Below are 18,307 nucleotides of genomic sequence, written 5' to 3' on the forward strand. Positions count from 1 at the left end.
TAGAGGATTTCTGGTAGGAGAAAATTTCTTGGTAGAAAATACTTTACTCTAAGTTTCTATAGTTTTTTGCTAGAGGCCCCTTTTTTCATTTTTCTTTTGCTTTCTGTCTGAATCCTCCGTCGCTTCAATCTTCATTCATTATCTTCCTTGTCCACAGCAGGTTGTATTATCTTCAGAAGTTGATATTACAAATTAAAGTTATATTAAAAACTAGTAATTCTCCTTAAAAATTGGAAAGTTTAATTATATATGATATTAGAAAGAAAATGCGTCCGTTAATTTAGTTAGTGGAGGACAAAATTGCTTCGACTTTGCCATAAAATTGAAATGCTTTACGCGGATTTATCTTCTTTTTTTAATCGTTTCTTAAATACATTATACACTTCTCTTAGACTTGATTTCTCTTTAAATATATAGGATCATCATAAAGAAAAAAAGGCTAAATTTGTTGCTTTGATTCTTTTTGCATTTCTCCTAGCCGAGAAAATAATATTGAAAAATAAGATTATATGATAATCGAAAAAATAATATTGAGCTAGCATTGAAGGCAAGATAAAGGACCAATGAATTCCTAACGAGTGTAAGTACTAAAAAAAAAAAGAAATGCTATATATAGCAAAATATATAGCAAAACATCACTCCTCCTCTAAATGGTTACGTTTTACACTTATCCCCTTCCACTAGTTGATACAGAAAATACTCAGAGTCAAATTTATAAATGGAAAATTCAATAATGAATTCAGAAGAAAGACCATTCAGAAAATTCTTTTTCGACGAAACTATTTCTCAAGCCATCATGTCTTGCTTGCGTTGAGCTCAAGGAGAACTTAATTTTACATCAAAGGCTAAGGAAAGGGAAAGCCCATAGAAAAGGAATAAATTAGTACTACTATATTATACAATTTAATTTTAGCAAATTATTTTTCAGGTATGTATTTGATTTTCTAATATGCAATTATCTTGCAATTGACATGGGAGTAAAAATTATTTCATCACTGCAGCATATACAAGTTAATTTTCTTACATAAAAAGTATAAAACGAAAATCGAGGCGCTTACAATCACCATGCTTTGCTTGCAGAAAAAGCAAGCAAGCAAACATGAAAGCTGGCAGAAAATATGAAGGTGATGATATCAGAGTTATTGGATTTTTTCTTGACACATCTCATCACACTTCATGTATTCGTGCATATATATTAGATTGGATTCATCCATTTTACTTATCAATCTATATCATCAATAAAAAGAAATTAAACTGAAAAAAACGCATTTATATTATAATAGTAATATGTTTGTTTCATTTCATGATGAAATGGAACATAGTACACAAAGACTAGTCCTTAGATTTTTGTAATAACTAATGTCCTTTCAAGGAACATACTAACTACGTACTCGATCCAAACAGTAACTAAAAACCCTATTACTTCTACTTTTCTTTTTTCTTCAAAAGACGATCAAACAAAACACAATAGAAACTGACAGCTACCCATTTCTCTTCCACATCAACCGATCTTCTAAATCTGCATTCAAACATGAAAACAAAAACAAATAATTTGACATATATCTTACAAGTCTTTACTCTAAAAACAATAATGCACTAAAAAATATCTTTGAATTAGTACCAAATCAATAGTGTTTGATGGAGTTGACGTACGAAGCAAGTAGTAGAATGCACCATGCTGGAGTGGCTGAAGGGTTAGACCCCATTCATTAGTAATGAGAGGTTCACCGGAGGAATGAACGAGAACCGCATCATCACCAAATACTTCCCTTACATTGAAGGCTCCCAACCCAACCTCAAAAGCAACATCGTTGATAAACACCGTTGATCTTGTGGGACCCGCATCGGCTGGCTCCACCAACCCTGCAACCACACGTACGCAATCATGAGATAGATCACTCTGAGTAGTTCAAAGTTGTATGCTTATTAATGGAACCAATGCAGTAGTCAATATGATCTCCCCCATCCGTGCGAAACGTTTGGCCACAAATATTAGACAGGAGATCAGAAAATGGGGGCCAAAGGACAAATCTATCCTTGTCTTATTCAGTAACAATGACAAACATAGCCATAAACATAACGTATAAGAAGATGTAAAAAAGTACTTTTTGGCACTGTAGAAACTGTAAAAGTGAACATGCATCAATCACTTCCATGAAATGCCAGTAGAAGCTAAGCTAGCTGCTTTTACTTTGCATAAATGCTTAAATTTCGTATGAATAGGGACAAACATTTATTCTCATTCTTAGTTCTGGGCTATGGGGAAAAATGAGCTAGTGACTTTATATCTCCTCTTTTGTCATGAAGTTGAAAGATCTTAAAGTGCACATTCATACTAGATATAGCATAATTTGGACCGAGTAGCCCACCACCTACTCAACATCCGATAAAAACAAGTATGAGTAGTAAAGAATATAACACTTCAATAGCTTAAATGTCCCTCCTCTACTCTATTCCCTACCCGCAACCTAGACATACAAAGCAAAGTAAAATGGTACTTTCTTCCCATATGACGGTGTTAATTTTTGACACATATATATCAAAATATCTTAAAACTTGTGGTTTTTAATGGTCATAACGTTTTTTTTACTACTAGAGTTGGACATTTCTAGTGTAGGGTCATACTTTTCGGAATGAGATATAAAAAGAAAGAGATGGAGTAAAAGGTTTACCTTGAATGTGACTGATGGTTGGGATAGTGGAAGAAGTAAGAGGAAAAACAGTACTATGAGTGTTAGTTGGAGCTGAAGTAACAGCGTAATTCAGCTGTGACTGCAAATTGATCTTCTCATCTTCATCTTTTTTTGAAGGTGTTTGACTTATCCCCATCCATTCACTCAGAAAAAGATGACCAGAAGAGTCTGACGCATGAGAAAAACCAGTTGAGTCAGGGATGCAAAACCCTTGTGTGATAGCAGCAGGAGAATGAGTTGGTGTTGGTGGTTGCACTGTGAAAAAGAAGGGTTCAGTACTCAAAAACTCATTGTTAGCACTCTGGAAATTATAGTTTTGTTGTTGTTGTTGGTTGACTGAAGCAGTAGGGGAATTCAGCAAGTCCATCACATTAGCAGAACCAATTGAGAATGTTAAAGAAGACTTGTGATGACCAGTAGAATTCGGGGAGGATTTTTCAGAGGATGAAGAAGAAGAAGTTGGTGCAGTAATGGCTACATGGGAATTAGTGATATTATTATGATTTTGTTGAGCTTTGTTTTGAAGGTGGCGCTGCTTGTGTTTGCTTCTTGATTTTCTGTTTTGGAACCAGTAGAAAACATTGGCATCACCAACTTGGCCATATTCTTGAAGTTTGGCTCGGATCTTTCTTATCTCATCCCTTGGAGGATTCACCATTCCTGAATTGAAGATTGCTTCAAGTATGCGTATTTGCTCTGGTCTTGGATTCCATCTTGGCTTTGGCTCTGGACTTCTCTCTTCACATCCTCCTCCTACTTAAACCAACAAACAAGAACCATATATCCCATTAGAAAAGAAACTCAAAAAATTGACAGAATTATATATAGGGAAAATGTAAGTTAATTAGTACCTGGATTGCATGGGGCTCTTTGAATGAGAGAAGAGTTGATGTCATGCTGCCATTGGTTGCAGGGTTTGGACTTAAACATGCTAGGCCAGTGTCTATTTGATGAAGCCATGATTGAGAAAAATGACTCTGATAGGAGAAGATGATGAACAAAAACAAAACAAAAACTTCTTGCTTGCTAGCTTTGCTGTTGTAGTACTCTATGCAACCCTAGCACCTCTTTTTATAGCCTCCAAACTTGCTCCTGTTTTTAAATAAAATTTTCAGTTAAAATTAAAGAAAAAGCAAATTATAGAAATAAAAAAGACAAAACCCACAACAGGAATCGCCTGCTAAATGATAAACAAAAATAGAAATACAAATTAAATGTAAAGTGAAGATAGAGAAGGTACAGGCCCATACCCCCTTAGCTAGCTAGCTTGTTTACAATTCTTTTTAACTATTCAGACTGAAATACTTGTTCACTACTCAAAGACCAATTAGTTCAACCCTTGAAGAGAAGCAAAGAGAACATTGAAAGTAGCACATGCTGGGTCTTATATTAGAATCTTCATCAGAGTGAAGACAGTGAAAGCTCTTAATGCAAGAAAATTTAAAACAAAAAATAAAAATTGTGGGGTTGCTTCTGAATTCTGATGAGATTGTCTCTTTGTTTTACATATTTTGAGTTTTCATGTTTTGTATGGGTAAGGGGTTCTCTTTTCTTTCTAACTTTGGGGTTTGTATGGAGAAGGGAGTATTAATGGAGAGAGGTTGAAAGGTGTGGATATAAGGGTTTGATTATTCTAATGGGAAGAGGTTGTTGCAGTTATAAATAGGGGAGAAAGCTATGGTGGGGGTGGGGGGGAGGGGGTGGGGGTGGGGGTGGGTTTTCAAAGTCAAGATAATGTAATTGTAGTTTTTTTTTTTAGAAAACGGTGGAACAGAAGTAATTGCTCTTTGTAGATTTGAATGTTTTGGCCAAGCTTTGGATTGACTCGAGGGTCATTTTATTACTACAAACACATTTCAAGATTTTTGATTAAATGAAGGAAATAATTTCATTCATTTTCTTTCTTTTTTGAAATGTAGGAGATATATAAATTCTTTTTTTTTTGTTAGAAAAGAAAAGCATGTAATTTGAATCAAAATTTTAAAAACCTCCTGCTCTGAAGCAAGAACAATTTCAAAATTTTAATTTCACCATTTCAATTCTCCGATTATTTGTTAGCTGTGTAGTTAATTAAGTACTATGTTAGTTCGAGACCATTATTAGTCAAAGCTTCATTTTCCTTTTTGTTCACTAGCGGCACACTAACTTAAGTGAAAACACTTGTTCTAATTGGTTCGTAATGTTTCATTGTTTAAATTGGAACCCTTTCACATTTTGCTTGGGAAAATTTTAACTGTGTATTCACACTAATACAATTTGTCCCCTATGCTCTTTTAAACTTTCATCTTAAGTTTTTGACTGCAAATCAGAGACGGAGCAATTTTCTCCACTCTCCAAAAGAAGCGCTACTTTTACAATGTTCCCAACCCTCTTGTTAATTATTATCTCAGGGAACACAAAAACTTCATGAATTTGTTACTACTATAATTAATTATACTCTTATTAGCCAGGAGCTATTGAAGCTATATCATGTTGGTATGTGAAAATTGTGAGAGTAATCTTACCTCCTGTTTGACCATAGAATATGGATATTTTTTATTTCAAAAAATAGTTAAAAATATTATTTGTTCATGTAATATGATCGGTCCGTGAAAAAGGAATTTAATTTTTTTTCTTCCACTCATAAAACTTTAACTTTTCGTCAAATAAAATACATGTCTAAACACAACTTCAATTACCAAAAACTACTTTTCAACACAACTTCAAAAATACTTTTTTCAAATTTCAACCAAATTTGTGTCCAAACGCTAGCTTAAATTCTGTTGTAAAATAGGAAGAGACTTTTTCCTTCCTATACCGTATATGAAACCTTATTACCAAAAATGTGCATAGTTTCATATTTACCCACCATGTTCACAGTTTTTCTACAATTATTATACCATTCATTAAATACTAATTATTAGGAGCTGATTCCTTCCTAATTAGGCGCGCTACAAATCAGGAACAGAATATTCTAATTGATTTAGCGACCTTCAGATCAAATTTGAAACGCAAATCCTATATCTTCAATTTAAAATCAAATTACATAGACTCTTTTCTGCAAAAACTCTGTTTTTCGATATTTTTCCTTAAGCCAGAAATAAAAAAAGACAAAATCGTCAACAAATTCGAATCAAATTGTAGAAATCAGTTCTGCAAAAGCTCAGTTCGTCGACATTATCTCTACATCTCTCTCTATTTCTCAATCGCAAATTTCAGTAATACAAAGCAAATGAAAAGAGAGCAGCAATTCCACCATTGACAGCCATTAAAAAGCTTGAAAGCTTTGAATTCAAATTTGGGTTTTCAAAAATCATTATTTGTTTGGATTGGGTGTTGTTGAAAATAATCGGGAATATGGTTTGGAGTTTATATCTCAATTTTGAGGGGTTTTGGTGAAGATTAGACTTGGTTTTGACAGAATTTCAGATTGAAACTCGAAGAAGAAGAAGAAGACGACATATTGCAGAAATTGTAGATAAATTGTAGATAAATTGTAGATGCTTTATTTTCTGTTTTCACAAATAAAAAATGGCTAAAACTTCTACAAATCTTCTGAAAAAACGCAATTATGTCAAAAATCACAATTATGCTACAATTGAATGGGAATTGGGATATAAAAATTCAATGTACCCAGTTTGTTGATATTTTGTAGATAAATTGTAGATTATTTGTATTCTAATTGTAGATGCTTTGTTGTCTGTTTTCACAAATCAAAAACGACTAAAACTTCTACAAATATTCTGCAAAAATGCAATTATGTCGAAAATCCCAATTAAACTACAATTGAATGGGAATTGGGATATTAAAATTCAATGTGCCCAGTTTGTAGATATTTTGTAGATAAATTGTAGATTATTTATATTCTGATTGTAGATGCTTTATTTTCTGTTTTCACAAATCAAAAACGACTAAAACTTCTACACTAATTACTTGATCGCGAAAAGAAATTAGACGTATGCCATTCATTATTCTTTTCGAAACCCATTTTGAAGATACAAATTACCTAATTTATTTTTGAAGATCATTAAGCTCGACCAGTTACTTGATATCGCTTTCTGCAAATTTCTGTAAGGTACGTACTTTGTCGATACATTTTTGGAAGGACCAAGAAAAGAGTTCCTCTGAAGACAAATAAGAACTAAAGAATTTCTCTGAAATATAATTTTAGTTACATGATTCTTTTTATGTTTAATAACAATACATAAACGTGGGTGAGGCTGAGGGTTTGGGAGAGAGAAACGTGGGAGGGGTGGGATACACGGTACCTTGAATTAAGGAGGGATATACGCTGCATTAATTGTACCCTTAAAATACACTATGGTATAGAATTGGTAATTTGGTATACTAAGTGTAATTAAGTCAAACCTTAAACGTTGAGGGTAATAAGGTTTCCTATGTGGCATAGGAATGTAAAAATTCCAAATAAGAACCACAACAAGGCAATGGAAGTTAGTACCTAAGAGCCTGTTTGGCCAAACTTCTAAGAGGCGAAAAATACTTTTTTGTGAAAAAAAGTACTCTTTTAGAAATTTAATGTGTTTGGCCAAGATGCAGAAGTGCTTTTGCATAACAACAAAATTAGTTTTTCTACTTTTTGAAAGAAGCTACAAATGCTATCTTTTTCAAAGAAGAAAAAATAAAAAATTAATTTTTTTCAGACAAAAGTATCCTTACTACTTTATTTATATTTTCTAAATTATCCTTCATTAATTTAACTTTTTCTATTCTCTTTTTGTTTCTACCATTCCTTTTTTCTCTTTTATCTATTTTGTTTTCATCATATTTTTATTCTCCTTCTCCTATTCCTCTTTGAAATAGTTTCTCTAACATATATTGAAACGACCCAATCGGTCGTTTTGAGAACTAGCGTCCCGCTTAGTGGCTTAAGGTCTCGAGAAGCTTTGGATCATGTATTATGACTTACGTGTGTGGTCGAGTTGGTTTTCGGATGATTCGGGATTGATTTGGAAGGATGATTCTTGCTTTAGGAGCGGTAAGAGTTGACCGAAGTTTGGAACTTGCATGCAAAATTTGACGCCATTCGGTTCAATTTAATATGATTCGGTGCGAGTTGTAGAAGCTGAAAGTTCATAAGTTCATTTAGTTCGATTTGAGGTGCGATTCGTAGTTTTGGTGTTGTTTGATGTGATTAGACGCTTCGAGCAGGCCCGCGTTATGTCATGAAACGTATTGGTATGTTTCGACGGGGTCCCGGGAGCCTCGGGTATGTTTCGGATGGGTTACGGGCTATTTCTCCATGTTTTTGGACTATTGATTTGCTGCCGTGCCTATTGTTCTTCGCGATTGCGAAGATGAAGATGTGATCGTGAAATGTTTCTTGGAGCTCAGGGATTTTGTTCATCGCGGACGCGGTCATGGGAACGCGTTCGCGATGCTTTAGTTGTCTGTTCTCCGCGTTCACACCTGTCTGTTCGCGTCCGCGGTAGTGGAGCCGGGAGCTAGTGAACTTATACTCATCACGTTCGCGATTGGCTATACGCGTTCGCGAAGCCTTTGGTCATTGTTCATCGTGTTCGCGAGGTGTGTGCCGCGAACACGAAGCTTTGGTTTTACTAGGCAATATTTTTTTCTTCGTGATCGCAAGGATGGTTCCGGGATCGCATAAAAGCAATCACTGGACAAAATACAAGTACTCTATTTCGAGGGATTTTGATAATTTATCACTTTTGAGTTAGAGGGCTCGGATTTGGGCGATTTTAGAGGGGATTTGCACGTGTTGGTTTGGGGTAAGTGTTATTTATCCGTATTTGATTATATTTCGTGATTCCATATTTGTTTTTAACATTAAATTAGTGATTTGAATGGGAAAAATAATTTTTTTGTATAAACTTTTATAGATGTAAAATTAGAATTTGAAGGCCAATTTGATGTCGGAATTGGATTATTTTGATATGGATGGTCTCATATCGGAATGAGGGTTCAGATTTTGTGAATTTTGTCGATTTTCGAGGTGCATGCTCGGGGTTGACTTTTTTCGTTAACCTTTTAGTTTTCTTAATGATCAAAGCTTTATTATCTGGAATTGTTTCCTATGGTTTTTATTTATGATATGAAGCTATTTTGGCTAGATTTGAGTCGCCCGGAGGTCGTTTCACACGAGAAGTTCATTTTAGAGTATCGGTTTAGCTTCTTTGAGGTAAGTATCTTGCTTAACTTTTTGTGGGGGAACTACCGCTTAGGATTTCAGTCATTTGTGATATTTTTGTGTCATGTGAAAGCCGTGTACACGAGGTGACGAGTGTGTACACGAGCTTATGCGTGGTATTTGACCATTGTAGACTCCTAGACTTCTTTTTATGCATTTAATTGTATTTGTCACAACATGTTATATCTTTCTTATTGAATTTGTTCTTACGTGCCTTACTTGAAGTATTTAGTACATGTTCCATCCTTTACTGTCAAGTTTACTCCTTATCTGCTTAAATTGTTAATGTCAATTACTTGTTGAATTTATGCCTTATCTATTACGTACCTTAATTGTTAATTGTTTCTTTGTAATTGTACCTTTATTCATGAACTGTCACTACTTGCTATTTGACTTTATGAGTTATTGCGTAACTTCTTCATCCGTTGTGACTTCTTTGTGTAGCTTCGTTATTGCATTGGTTTTGTGATATGATGTAGTTAGTTGTAGTTTGGTTGTTTAATTCATATTTCTTGGGGAGCGGGTTGCACGTCGCAACAGTATTGATAATGATGATATGGTGGAATAAGGGAGGATTATGATATTGATTAATGATGATATGGTAGGATCTGATTGCGCGTCGTAATGGGTTGTATACATAATAATTGATATTGATAAATGATGATATTGTGGAATAAGGGAGGGTTATTGATTAGGTCGCAGCGGACTCAACCTTAGGAAGAGTGGGCGCTAATACTTTTACCCAATAGTAGTATCGGGGTCAATTTCCACAGGGAGCTAGAAAGTGAGTTGGATATTTGTTTAGCCTAGAAATGCGTGTTTGCTTCTAATTGATCTTCTATCATTTTTGGGTTTTTATGATTATCAACAACAATTTAACAACTACTAATTATAACTAAATTATGCTAAGAGATTAATTCTAGGTTGTATGCAAGATAGAGAAAGGCACTAGGGTCGTGGCATTTACCTAGGTGGTCAACTAACGGGTAGAGATGCCTAATACAAGAATGATGATTATGGGGCTTATGCTATAACCGTTGCACGATTGCACTCACTCTCACACCTCTCGGTAGAAAGAGTGATTTTGCCCAATTGACTCTCTCGAGACCAATTGGGTAGGCTATCAAGCCAAGCAACTTATGGTCAAGTTGGGTAATTACTCTCTAGAGGTTTTACCCGTTAATTGGGACTACCATTCTCATGGGTCCATCCCAATTCCTTGTTGGGTTAACTTTGGAGTCATAGACACTCTTTCTCAAGAAGAGTCAAGACTCACTAAGCTAGACTTAGTGTTTGCAACCACCAAATCCTAGTTAAAACATAGAATTAACCCAAATATCAAACACCCAACATCATTCAAGCACTAAACAATCACACCCATTAATTACCCATACTAGGGTTGAGTCACAACCCTAGCTAATGGGTTTAGCTAGCCATAATAGCAACAGAAATTGAAGAAGAAGTATATAAAATCAACATATTAATTAACTAGGAAGTTAATCTACACGAATCCACGTTAAAACAAGATTAAAATGCCCAAAATAGGCTAAAACTTGAGTCTCACGAGTGCTGCTGCTATCTGATGTCTAAAACTTCACCTAGAAATAATAAAATATTCTATTTATACTATGCCAGAAAAATCGGACAAAAATACCCCTGCAGGGCTGGCGCGGACCGCGCAGAAATGCAGCGCGGCCGCGTAGGGGTCTTGGCCTTCGATCATTCACTTCTGGAGCTGGGGACGCGGACCGCACAAAGAGGTAGCGCTGTCGGGCAGGCTAATGGGCGCAGACCGCACAACAATGAAGCGCGGCCGCATAGACACCAGCGCTGACCGCGTAGAAACGAGCGCTGACCGCGCGTGGAGACTCCTGAAATGGGTGCTCTCTGAATCTCCTAGCGGACGCGCAGCAAATCAGTACGGTCCGCGCTAGGTCCTCCTGTCCCTACTTCAATGATTTTTGACACTTGAGCAGGTTTCACTCCGTTTCGAGCCGATTCTTGACTTTCGTCATCTTGTCGCTCAAACCTGCAATCAAGCGCACTTTGTAAGCATTCTGGGTCTATATTATGATAATTCATACATAAAGCATAGGTAAGTATGGGGATAAAACGTGTAAAAATCACAGTTATCAGTTATGACATTAATAAATGATGATACGGTAGGATTGGGCTGCGCGCCGCAACGGATTGTGTACATGATACTTGATATTGATTAATGATACTATGGTGGAATAAGGGAGGATTATGATATTGATAAATGATGATACTTTCGGATTGGGTTGCGCGCCATAACGGATTGTGTGTGTTGTTGATAATAGGCTAAATTGTATGGTTTGGCCTAAGTTCGGGATCTAACTTAAGGATGCTTTACTGTTGTAAGTGGGTAAATAATGCAAAATTGGCTCTAATGGTGACTTTTATGTTTCACAGAGTGCAATAATCAAATGAGGACTTATGATGGTGATCCGGGAAAAAATTTGAAATTAATGGACGAAAAGATGGAGCAAAGCTTGTTGGCAGTGGAAAACCCCACTAGCGCGGCCATAGCGCGCCCGCGCTAGTCCAGCAGTCCAAGACAGAAGGAAACCCCACTAGCGCGGGCAGTAGCGCGCCCGCGCTAGTCCAGTTGCGAAAACAAAGTTTTAAAAAGGGAAATTTCGGAAGTCCAAGCAAATCCACACAAACTATAAAAGGTTTAACAAGTCCAATAGAGAGGGGAGTTCGAGTTTTTGAGAAGAAGCAAGAGAGGCAAGGAGGCAACTTGGAAAACAATCTTTTATCTCCCTACTTTGTTCTTCTATCAATGACTATGAATTCTTTTGTAGTTTTTATCGTTGTTATGAGTAGCTAAATACTTTAATCTAAGGTTTTGGTGAAACCCGTTGGGGATGACTTGGTTGCTATATTAATAAAGTTTTGAATTGGTTGCTAATCTCTATTTGTTCATCCACGTTTTGATTGTGGTTAATTGGAAGGGCTCTCAATTAGCCGTCCCTATTTAGTATGTATCTGCTTGAGAGAGAGTGCATATTTAGGTAGTTGTTTGAACAACATCACTCCCGGAGTATAGACGAGAGTCATAACCGAGGGTTTAGAGATTGGATTAGAGATAACAATACCTCGGTTGCAATGTAAGTGAACTGTAATGTGAATCTAGCTAGCGTAGCTTGAGAGAGTGCGTCTAGTAAATTATCATAATTGCTTGAGAAAGATTTATGATAGCTTGAGAGTTCATGATTGATAGAGACAACTAAGTCACAGTTATAAGACATATACAACCAAGGAAATCAACAACGGGGGAAACCATTACCTTAGACCTTATTCCAATTGTTTACACATCAAGCATAGTTAATTTTCAGCTGTTTATTTATTTTCAGTTTTAGTTGTTAGAAATATCATCAACTGTTAATCACAAAGTTTGGGGAAATTGATTTTGTGAATTTAGTAAGTCCGACAAAAGTAATTGATAGGTTAATTCCCTGTGGTTCGACTCTGGGCTGAATTACTCAGATTATATTTGCAACGTCCGCGTGTCTTCTTATAAGTCATAGTTTGGCGTTATCAAATTTTGGCGCCGTTGCCGGGAAATTAACGGTGTTATCAATTACAATTGAAAGAAGTACAAAAATTCTTAGTGTAGTCAGTTTTCTCTATGCCCAATCTTTTCATTGAAATTCTCACGTTTGAACTCTTGTGGAATTCAGGTGTATGCCTAGAAGTTCTTCGAGGACTGCAGAACTGCTAGAAGGACTCTCAGACCCCGAGAAAACATTCAGGGCATTGAACCGCGCCAACAAGAGAATCCAACAATCACAACAACCACACCAGCTCGAATTTGACATGGGTGACGCAGAAAACGTCATTGGAAACGTCGGGGATCCGCCAGCAAACCCCAATGTCAGAGTAGTGGCACCTCTTGTGCCCGAAGATGCACTTTATGATTGGGCACAGCCAACACCTGATAACCTGGCTACTTCCATAGTTGTGCCTGCAATCCAAGCGGAGACATTCTAGATAATCAATAATATGCTGCATCTTCTGCAGAATAAAGGATTGTTCTCCGGATCACACATTGAAGACCCTCAGCAACACCTGAAAAATTTTCTGTCAATTTGTGTGACCCAAAGGCAGCCAAATGTGACCCTGGAAGCTATCAAGCTATTACTGTTCCCATTCTCTGTGATTGGGGACGCTCAGACTTGGCTAAATTCGCTCCCCATCAATTCCATTGTCACCTGGGAGGAATTAGTCAAGCAGTTCCTGAATAAGTTCTATCCGCCCAACAAGACTGCAAGACAGATTGATGAAATATTGCAGTATAAGCAGCAGCCGACTGAGTCCTTGCAAGAAACTTGGGAAAGATTTAAAGGGATGCTAGTGAAGTGTCCTCACCATGGCATTCCAGACCAGATGCTCGGCCAGAGATTCTACATGGGGCTAGCTGACAATTTAAAAGCAAATGTGGATGCTTCAGCTGGAGGTGCATTTTTGAGTAAGACATTCACCGAGTGCAAAGTCCTTCTTGACAAGATGTCACAAAATTCGGGGTGGATGACTAGAGGTACAACACTGGCACCCATAGTGCATTCAGTTCCTCTTGACCCAAATAATTTGCATGCAGAGAACATGGCCACACTCATGACTCAGATGAGCATATTGACAAAGAAGATTGATGAGATGGGTACAAAACAGGTGCACATTGTTGACACAACAAATGGAGGACTGTGTACACCTTGTATTAATCAGTCTTATGTGTGTTCATGGAGTGGAGAAGGTGAAAATCAAGGGGCAAGAGAAGATATGAATTATGTCAACAACTTTGGGGGTCAGAGACAAGGAGGACAGCAGTGGAGACCGCCACAAAATCAGCAGTACAGGCCAAACATGCAACAGCCTGGGGGTATGCACCCTCAAGGCCAAATGGTGCCAGTACCATATCAGAAACCACAGGGCTATCCACAGCAAAATCAACAGCAATTAACATATCAACCACCTCCTCAGCAGCAAGATAACAACATGATGGAAATCAGGGGTATGCTTCAGCAACTCATTGGGACAAATGGTAAGGTGCAGGAAAAGTTGTCAGTGCATGATTCAGCTATAAAGAACATTGAAACGCAGCTGGGACAACTGTCCATGCCTTTAAACAACCGCCCTCAGGGAACCTTGCCTGCAGACACAAACATCAATCCCAAGGAGCAGAACCCGAATCAGGTGATGGCAGTGAGTCTTCAGAATGGGAGAGACTTAGACAGAGAGCAGGAAATTACACAAGCCAGCAAGGAGAGTATGCCAGCCACTCCAGTTCCATTGGAGGTAGATGAAACAACAGAACTTACTGAAGTGGTGGTGGAACAGAGTCATGAGGAAAAAGGCAAGGATAAGATGAATGAGCAAGCTGCAGATCAGGTGACACCTCTTGTGCCAGAAAACTCCAATAGAGAGAAGCTAGCAAGCAGTGCACAAAGGGTGATACCTGCACCCTTCCCTCGGAGACTGGTAAAACAAAGGAAGGAAGTTCAATACAAGAAATTTATGGAGATGCTGCGTCAAATTCAGTTGAATATTCCTTTGATGGATGCCTTGAGGGAGATGCTCGTTATGCAAAGATGATGAAGGATCTAATGTCACGGAAGTTTGATTTTCAGGATCTTTCCACTGTGACTCTGACACAAACCTGCAGCGCACTAGTGACAAGACCGATGGCTCAAAAGATGTCTGATCCAGGTAGCTTCACTATTCCATGCACAATTGGGAGTAATGCCTTTGCAAAGGCATTGTGTGATTTGGGAACCAGCATAAATCTGATGCCGCTGGCTGTGTACACCAAACTAGGCATTGGCAGAGCTAGACCGACTTCGATGCTGCTACAGCTGGCTGACCGCACGGTGAAAAGGCCAACTGGTATTCTTGATGATGTGTTGGTGCAAGTGGGGAAGTTTGTGTTCCCTGTAGACTTTGTTATTCTGGATTGCCAGGTAGATGAGGAGATACCTCTCATTTTGGGTAGTCCATTTTTGGAAGAGCATTGATCGAATGTGATACTGGGGAATTAAAAATGACACTGAACGATGAAGAAGTCATATTCAATGTTCAGCTTTCTCTCAATGGATTTTTGTTTTCACTCATTTCTCTCACAAAGAAGGTCATAAGTCCAGCTTTAGGTACCATATGCTTGCCCCTTATGTAAGTATCCACTAATGTAGGCTTCCCTCAACTCAAGATCATATAGGGCTTTTGAGGAGTCCTTGTGAAGGCTTTTGGGTGAAGGTAAGATATGTTTTTGTTCATTTAGGTTCAATCTTCCCTTTAGCACTTCTTTTGATTCATTATGGCATACTTTTTGACTCATTTGAGTGTTTCACTTCTTTCAATTCTTTCAAGGGGTTAGAGAGACACATTGTCACTCTTTCTTTTGCAATTCAAACCTTTCTCCTTTTTTTTTTTTTTACTTTTACACAACCTTTTTCACTTTGTTTTCTTTGAATCCCCTTTTCCGGTTCTTATTCACTTTTGTATTTCTTTTTGTCTTTTTCTCTTTTTCATTGCCTCCCTTTTCTTTTGCTTTTGTACCTCTTTACCGCATTGAATCCTTTCTTGTCTCAACCCCCCCAAACTTAGGTACTAGCCATTGCTCAAGGGAAGATTTGGGTGCCAAGAGAGGGTCTCATTGAGAACGGGTATAGGCTTGTAGCTTTGGTTCATGAAAGAAGAAGGTTAAGGCTCAAAAGGGTTGAACTAGGGATCATTTCATTGGTAGGTTATGGAAATTGTTCAAATTTGAAAGTTCGGATCAAGGAGGGCCTATATTCACTTCTCAAGTCAAGTTTCACCTATGATTTCGCCTCAACGAACATTCAGGGCAAGTTCTAGACCATCGGCTTGGAGCTTAGACTCACAATTCAAATTCTCACCACACACACTCAGGGTTTGCTAAAGACATCGAGTTGAGAGCCCACAACGACCTTAGTTCCAATTCAAGCGCACAATGGCCCCCACACGACCATATGATGATTGTTTGGTCAACACAAGAGTCTCAAGGCCACAATTTTCACCATCCTAAACACAACTTTATGTCCTTGACCATGGGATCAAAGGCAAATGTGTTAGGCCCAAGTGAAGCTTGCCTGAGGTCTCTTAGCTACAAAATATTGAAAATCAATAAGAAGAAAAATCAAAAACAGACTCAATCCCTTAAGAAGGTTGTCACGCCATCTATCATTGGGAAGAGCCACCCGGTTCGCACATCACACTACCCTTGGAAAGAACTGTGGCATTAAGAAAACCAAGGGCTTATTGAAACACTAAAACCAAAACAAAAGGCTACGAGCCTCACTACTAGGCTAAAAAAAATGAAAAATTTGAACGAAAATAGAAAAACCGAATTAATGTGTACAATGGGGAGTAGAATATATAACGGGGTAAATATATACATAAGAGTCTAAAAGTAGCCAAAGTTAAAAGTTATATACAGGCCAACTATTCAAAAATCAAAGACAATCCAAAACATAAACTAGAAATGAAATAAATATATACAGTCATCCAGTGTATCAGAATCAAAATGGTAGGGCGCACCCCCACGAATAAAAGCTGGCATTGTCCCCAATGCCAACTACCAAGATAAGCTCAAAAACATAGTAAAAGGATATAGAGAGGCCCCTCAAGCCTAGTCCACATGCGTGGGGTCTCCTGTCGTCCCTGGATCCTCTGTAGTAGCTGGGACCTCAGACTGGTCTCCGACTGCTGTTGCTGTGCTGCTGGGACATGAGCTGGATCAAGAACAGGCTGAACCACCGGTGGGACACTGGATGTACCCTCATGAACCTGGGCCACCTCTATCACAACTCCCTCAGTGCTAGGGAGTTTCCTCTTCTTCCTAGGCCTGGGGGTCTCCTCCTGCTGTGGCTGAACTGCTGCTGGATCAACAGTTGGCTCCCCGAAAAGCAAGTCAAGTGGCATCTGATCCGCCAAAAGCTTATCCACATCCTCCCTCAGCTTCATCACTGACTCCTTGGAGGCCTTCTGCTTCCTCAATTTCCTGTGCTCCCTAGCAAGTTTACCCGGTGCTGTGTTGTGTGCTCCAACTGCCTTAGCCAAGGCATTCTGTGTCTCCATCATCTTTTCCTGGTTGGCCAGGATCTTCTTCAGTATCTCCTCAATAGAAGGAGGGATCTCAACTGTGGAAGGGGCTGACTGTGCCTGAACTACAGTGGCCAGGTTTGACAACTTGGATGTCGCAGCTGACATCCAGTTGTTCAAACTGGCTAGAGACTGAGCAAGCTGGTGAGCAGTAAACCTGTGGGTCTTCGATGAAGGGACATCTGGGTCAGCTGTAGTAGATGGACCAGCAATAGAAGAAGGGCCCTGAGGCAATATCTCACTGGTAGCAGGGATGGTGGAAGGCTCAGTGGACTGCTCAATAACCGTTGGCTCCTCAGACTGGCAGGTGCGGTGGAAGTGGATGCTTGAGGCTTTTTGGACCTCTTTGGGTTGTCGGGACCCAACTGACTGTACCATGAGTAGGTGGCCACTGGATCTACCTGGACATCAAATTTCTTCTTCTTTACCTTCAACTCTGTGAAGTATAGGGAAAGAGTGTTTGGGAAGGGGTAGTTTGTGTTTGTCTCCTGCCCTACCGTAGAAATCACTCTTGACATGATGTTGCCCACATTCAGAGGAAAACCAGCCATAATGGAAGCTACTAACACTGCACGAGGAATAGGGACTGTGTGATCATGAGTTGAAGGGTCAAGCCTACTACACACGAAGGTCAACCACCCCTTTGCTTCAAAACTGAACGTGTTTCTCAGAATCTTCTCTCCTGCTTTCAACCAGACTGGGACAGTGCCCGGGGCTGCCAAGTGCTGGGCCAACCACGGGCGAACCTCTTCTTTCATTGCCAACTTTTCTAAGTATTGGCTTTCGTCCTCTTCGTTGAACCCCAAAAATTCATTCAGAGACTTCCCATCAAACATCACCACCTTGTCCCTCACTTGTGTCACCTTTGAATCTTTCACCACATGATAAACATTACAAATAAATTCTTTCACCATATGTTCATTTGCTACTATGCAATGTTCCTTGAAGAACCCCAACCCTCTCTAGTACGGAACTGTGCTTGCACATGTGGGTTTAGAGGAAGAAGATCAGAATCAATAAACTGCCTCTCCGGAATCAATTTTCTTTTGGGCCACCACTCAAGAAATCTGTGGAAGGCTATTTCATTGACAAATCTATCAGCCCATGCTTCCGGTTTTCTTGTTCTCTTTTAACACCACCAACTTGGGGCTCACCCCCCTCGCCGTATCCTGCACTCTCCCCAGATAATGAAGTTGTGGGGGAGGTGGAGTATTGTGCCTTACTTCTATCTTTGGACTCATCAGACGAGTCCAAAACTACATTCACCGGTTTCTTGAGGCTTTTATCAGTTGGTCCCTTGGAGGTAGGTGAAGCTGAGGGAGAG

The 18,307-nt window shown here is 38.7% G+C and overlaps 1 protein-coding gene across 3 annotated transcripts; it reads right to left on the reverse strand.

Moving 5' to 3' along the window:
- Window positions 1,435–4,301, reverse strand: LOC109207615 (WUSCHEL-related homeobox 9-like). Of its 3 annotated transcripts, none has more exons than XM_019370578.1 (5): window positions 3,944–4,301; window positions 3,545–3,785; window positions 2,673–3,446; window positions 1,622–1,863; window positions 1,435–1,519 (listed from the first exon to the last, which is right to left on the reverse strand). In XM_019370578.1, exons 2-5 carry the CDS (start codon window positions 3,651–3,653, stop codon window positions 1,514–1,516), a joined length of 1,131 nt encoding a protein of 376 aa, XP_019226123.1. In that variant the 5' UTR covers window positions 3,654–3,785; window positions 3,944–4,301; the 3' UTR covers window positions 1,435–1,513. The 3 variants fall into 3 exon arrangements, with proteins under 3 accessions (XP_019226123.1, XP_019226117.1, XP_019226109.1); XM_019370572.1 differs by having other exon boundaries at window positions 1,654–1,863; window positions 2,673–3,449; XM_019370564.1 differs by having other exon boundaries at window positions 2,673–3,449.

Source organism: Nicotiana attenuata, chromosome 2, assembly GCF_001879085.1.
Source record: "Nicotiana attenuata strain UT chromosome 2, NIATTr2, whole genome shotgun sequence".
Taxonomy (NCBI): Eukaryota; Viridiplantae; Streptophyta; class Magnoliopsida; order Solanales; family Solanaceae; genus Nicotiana; species Nicotiana attenuata.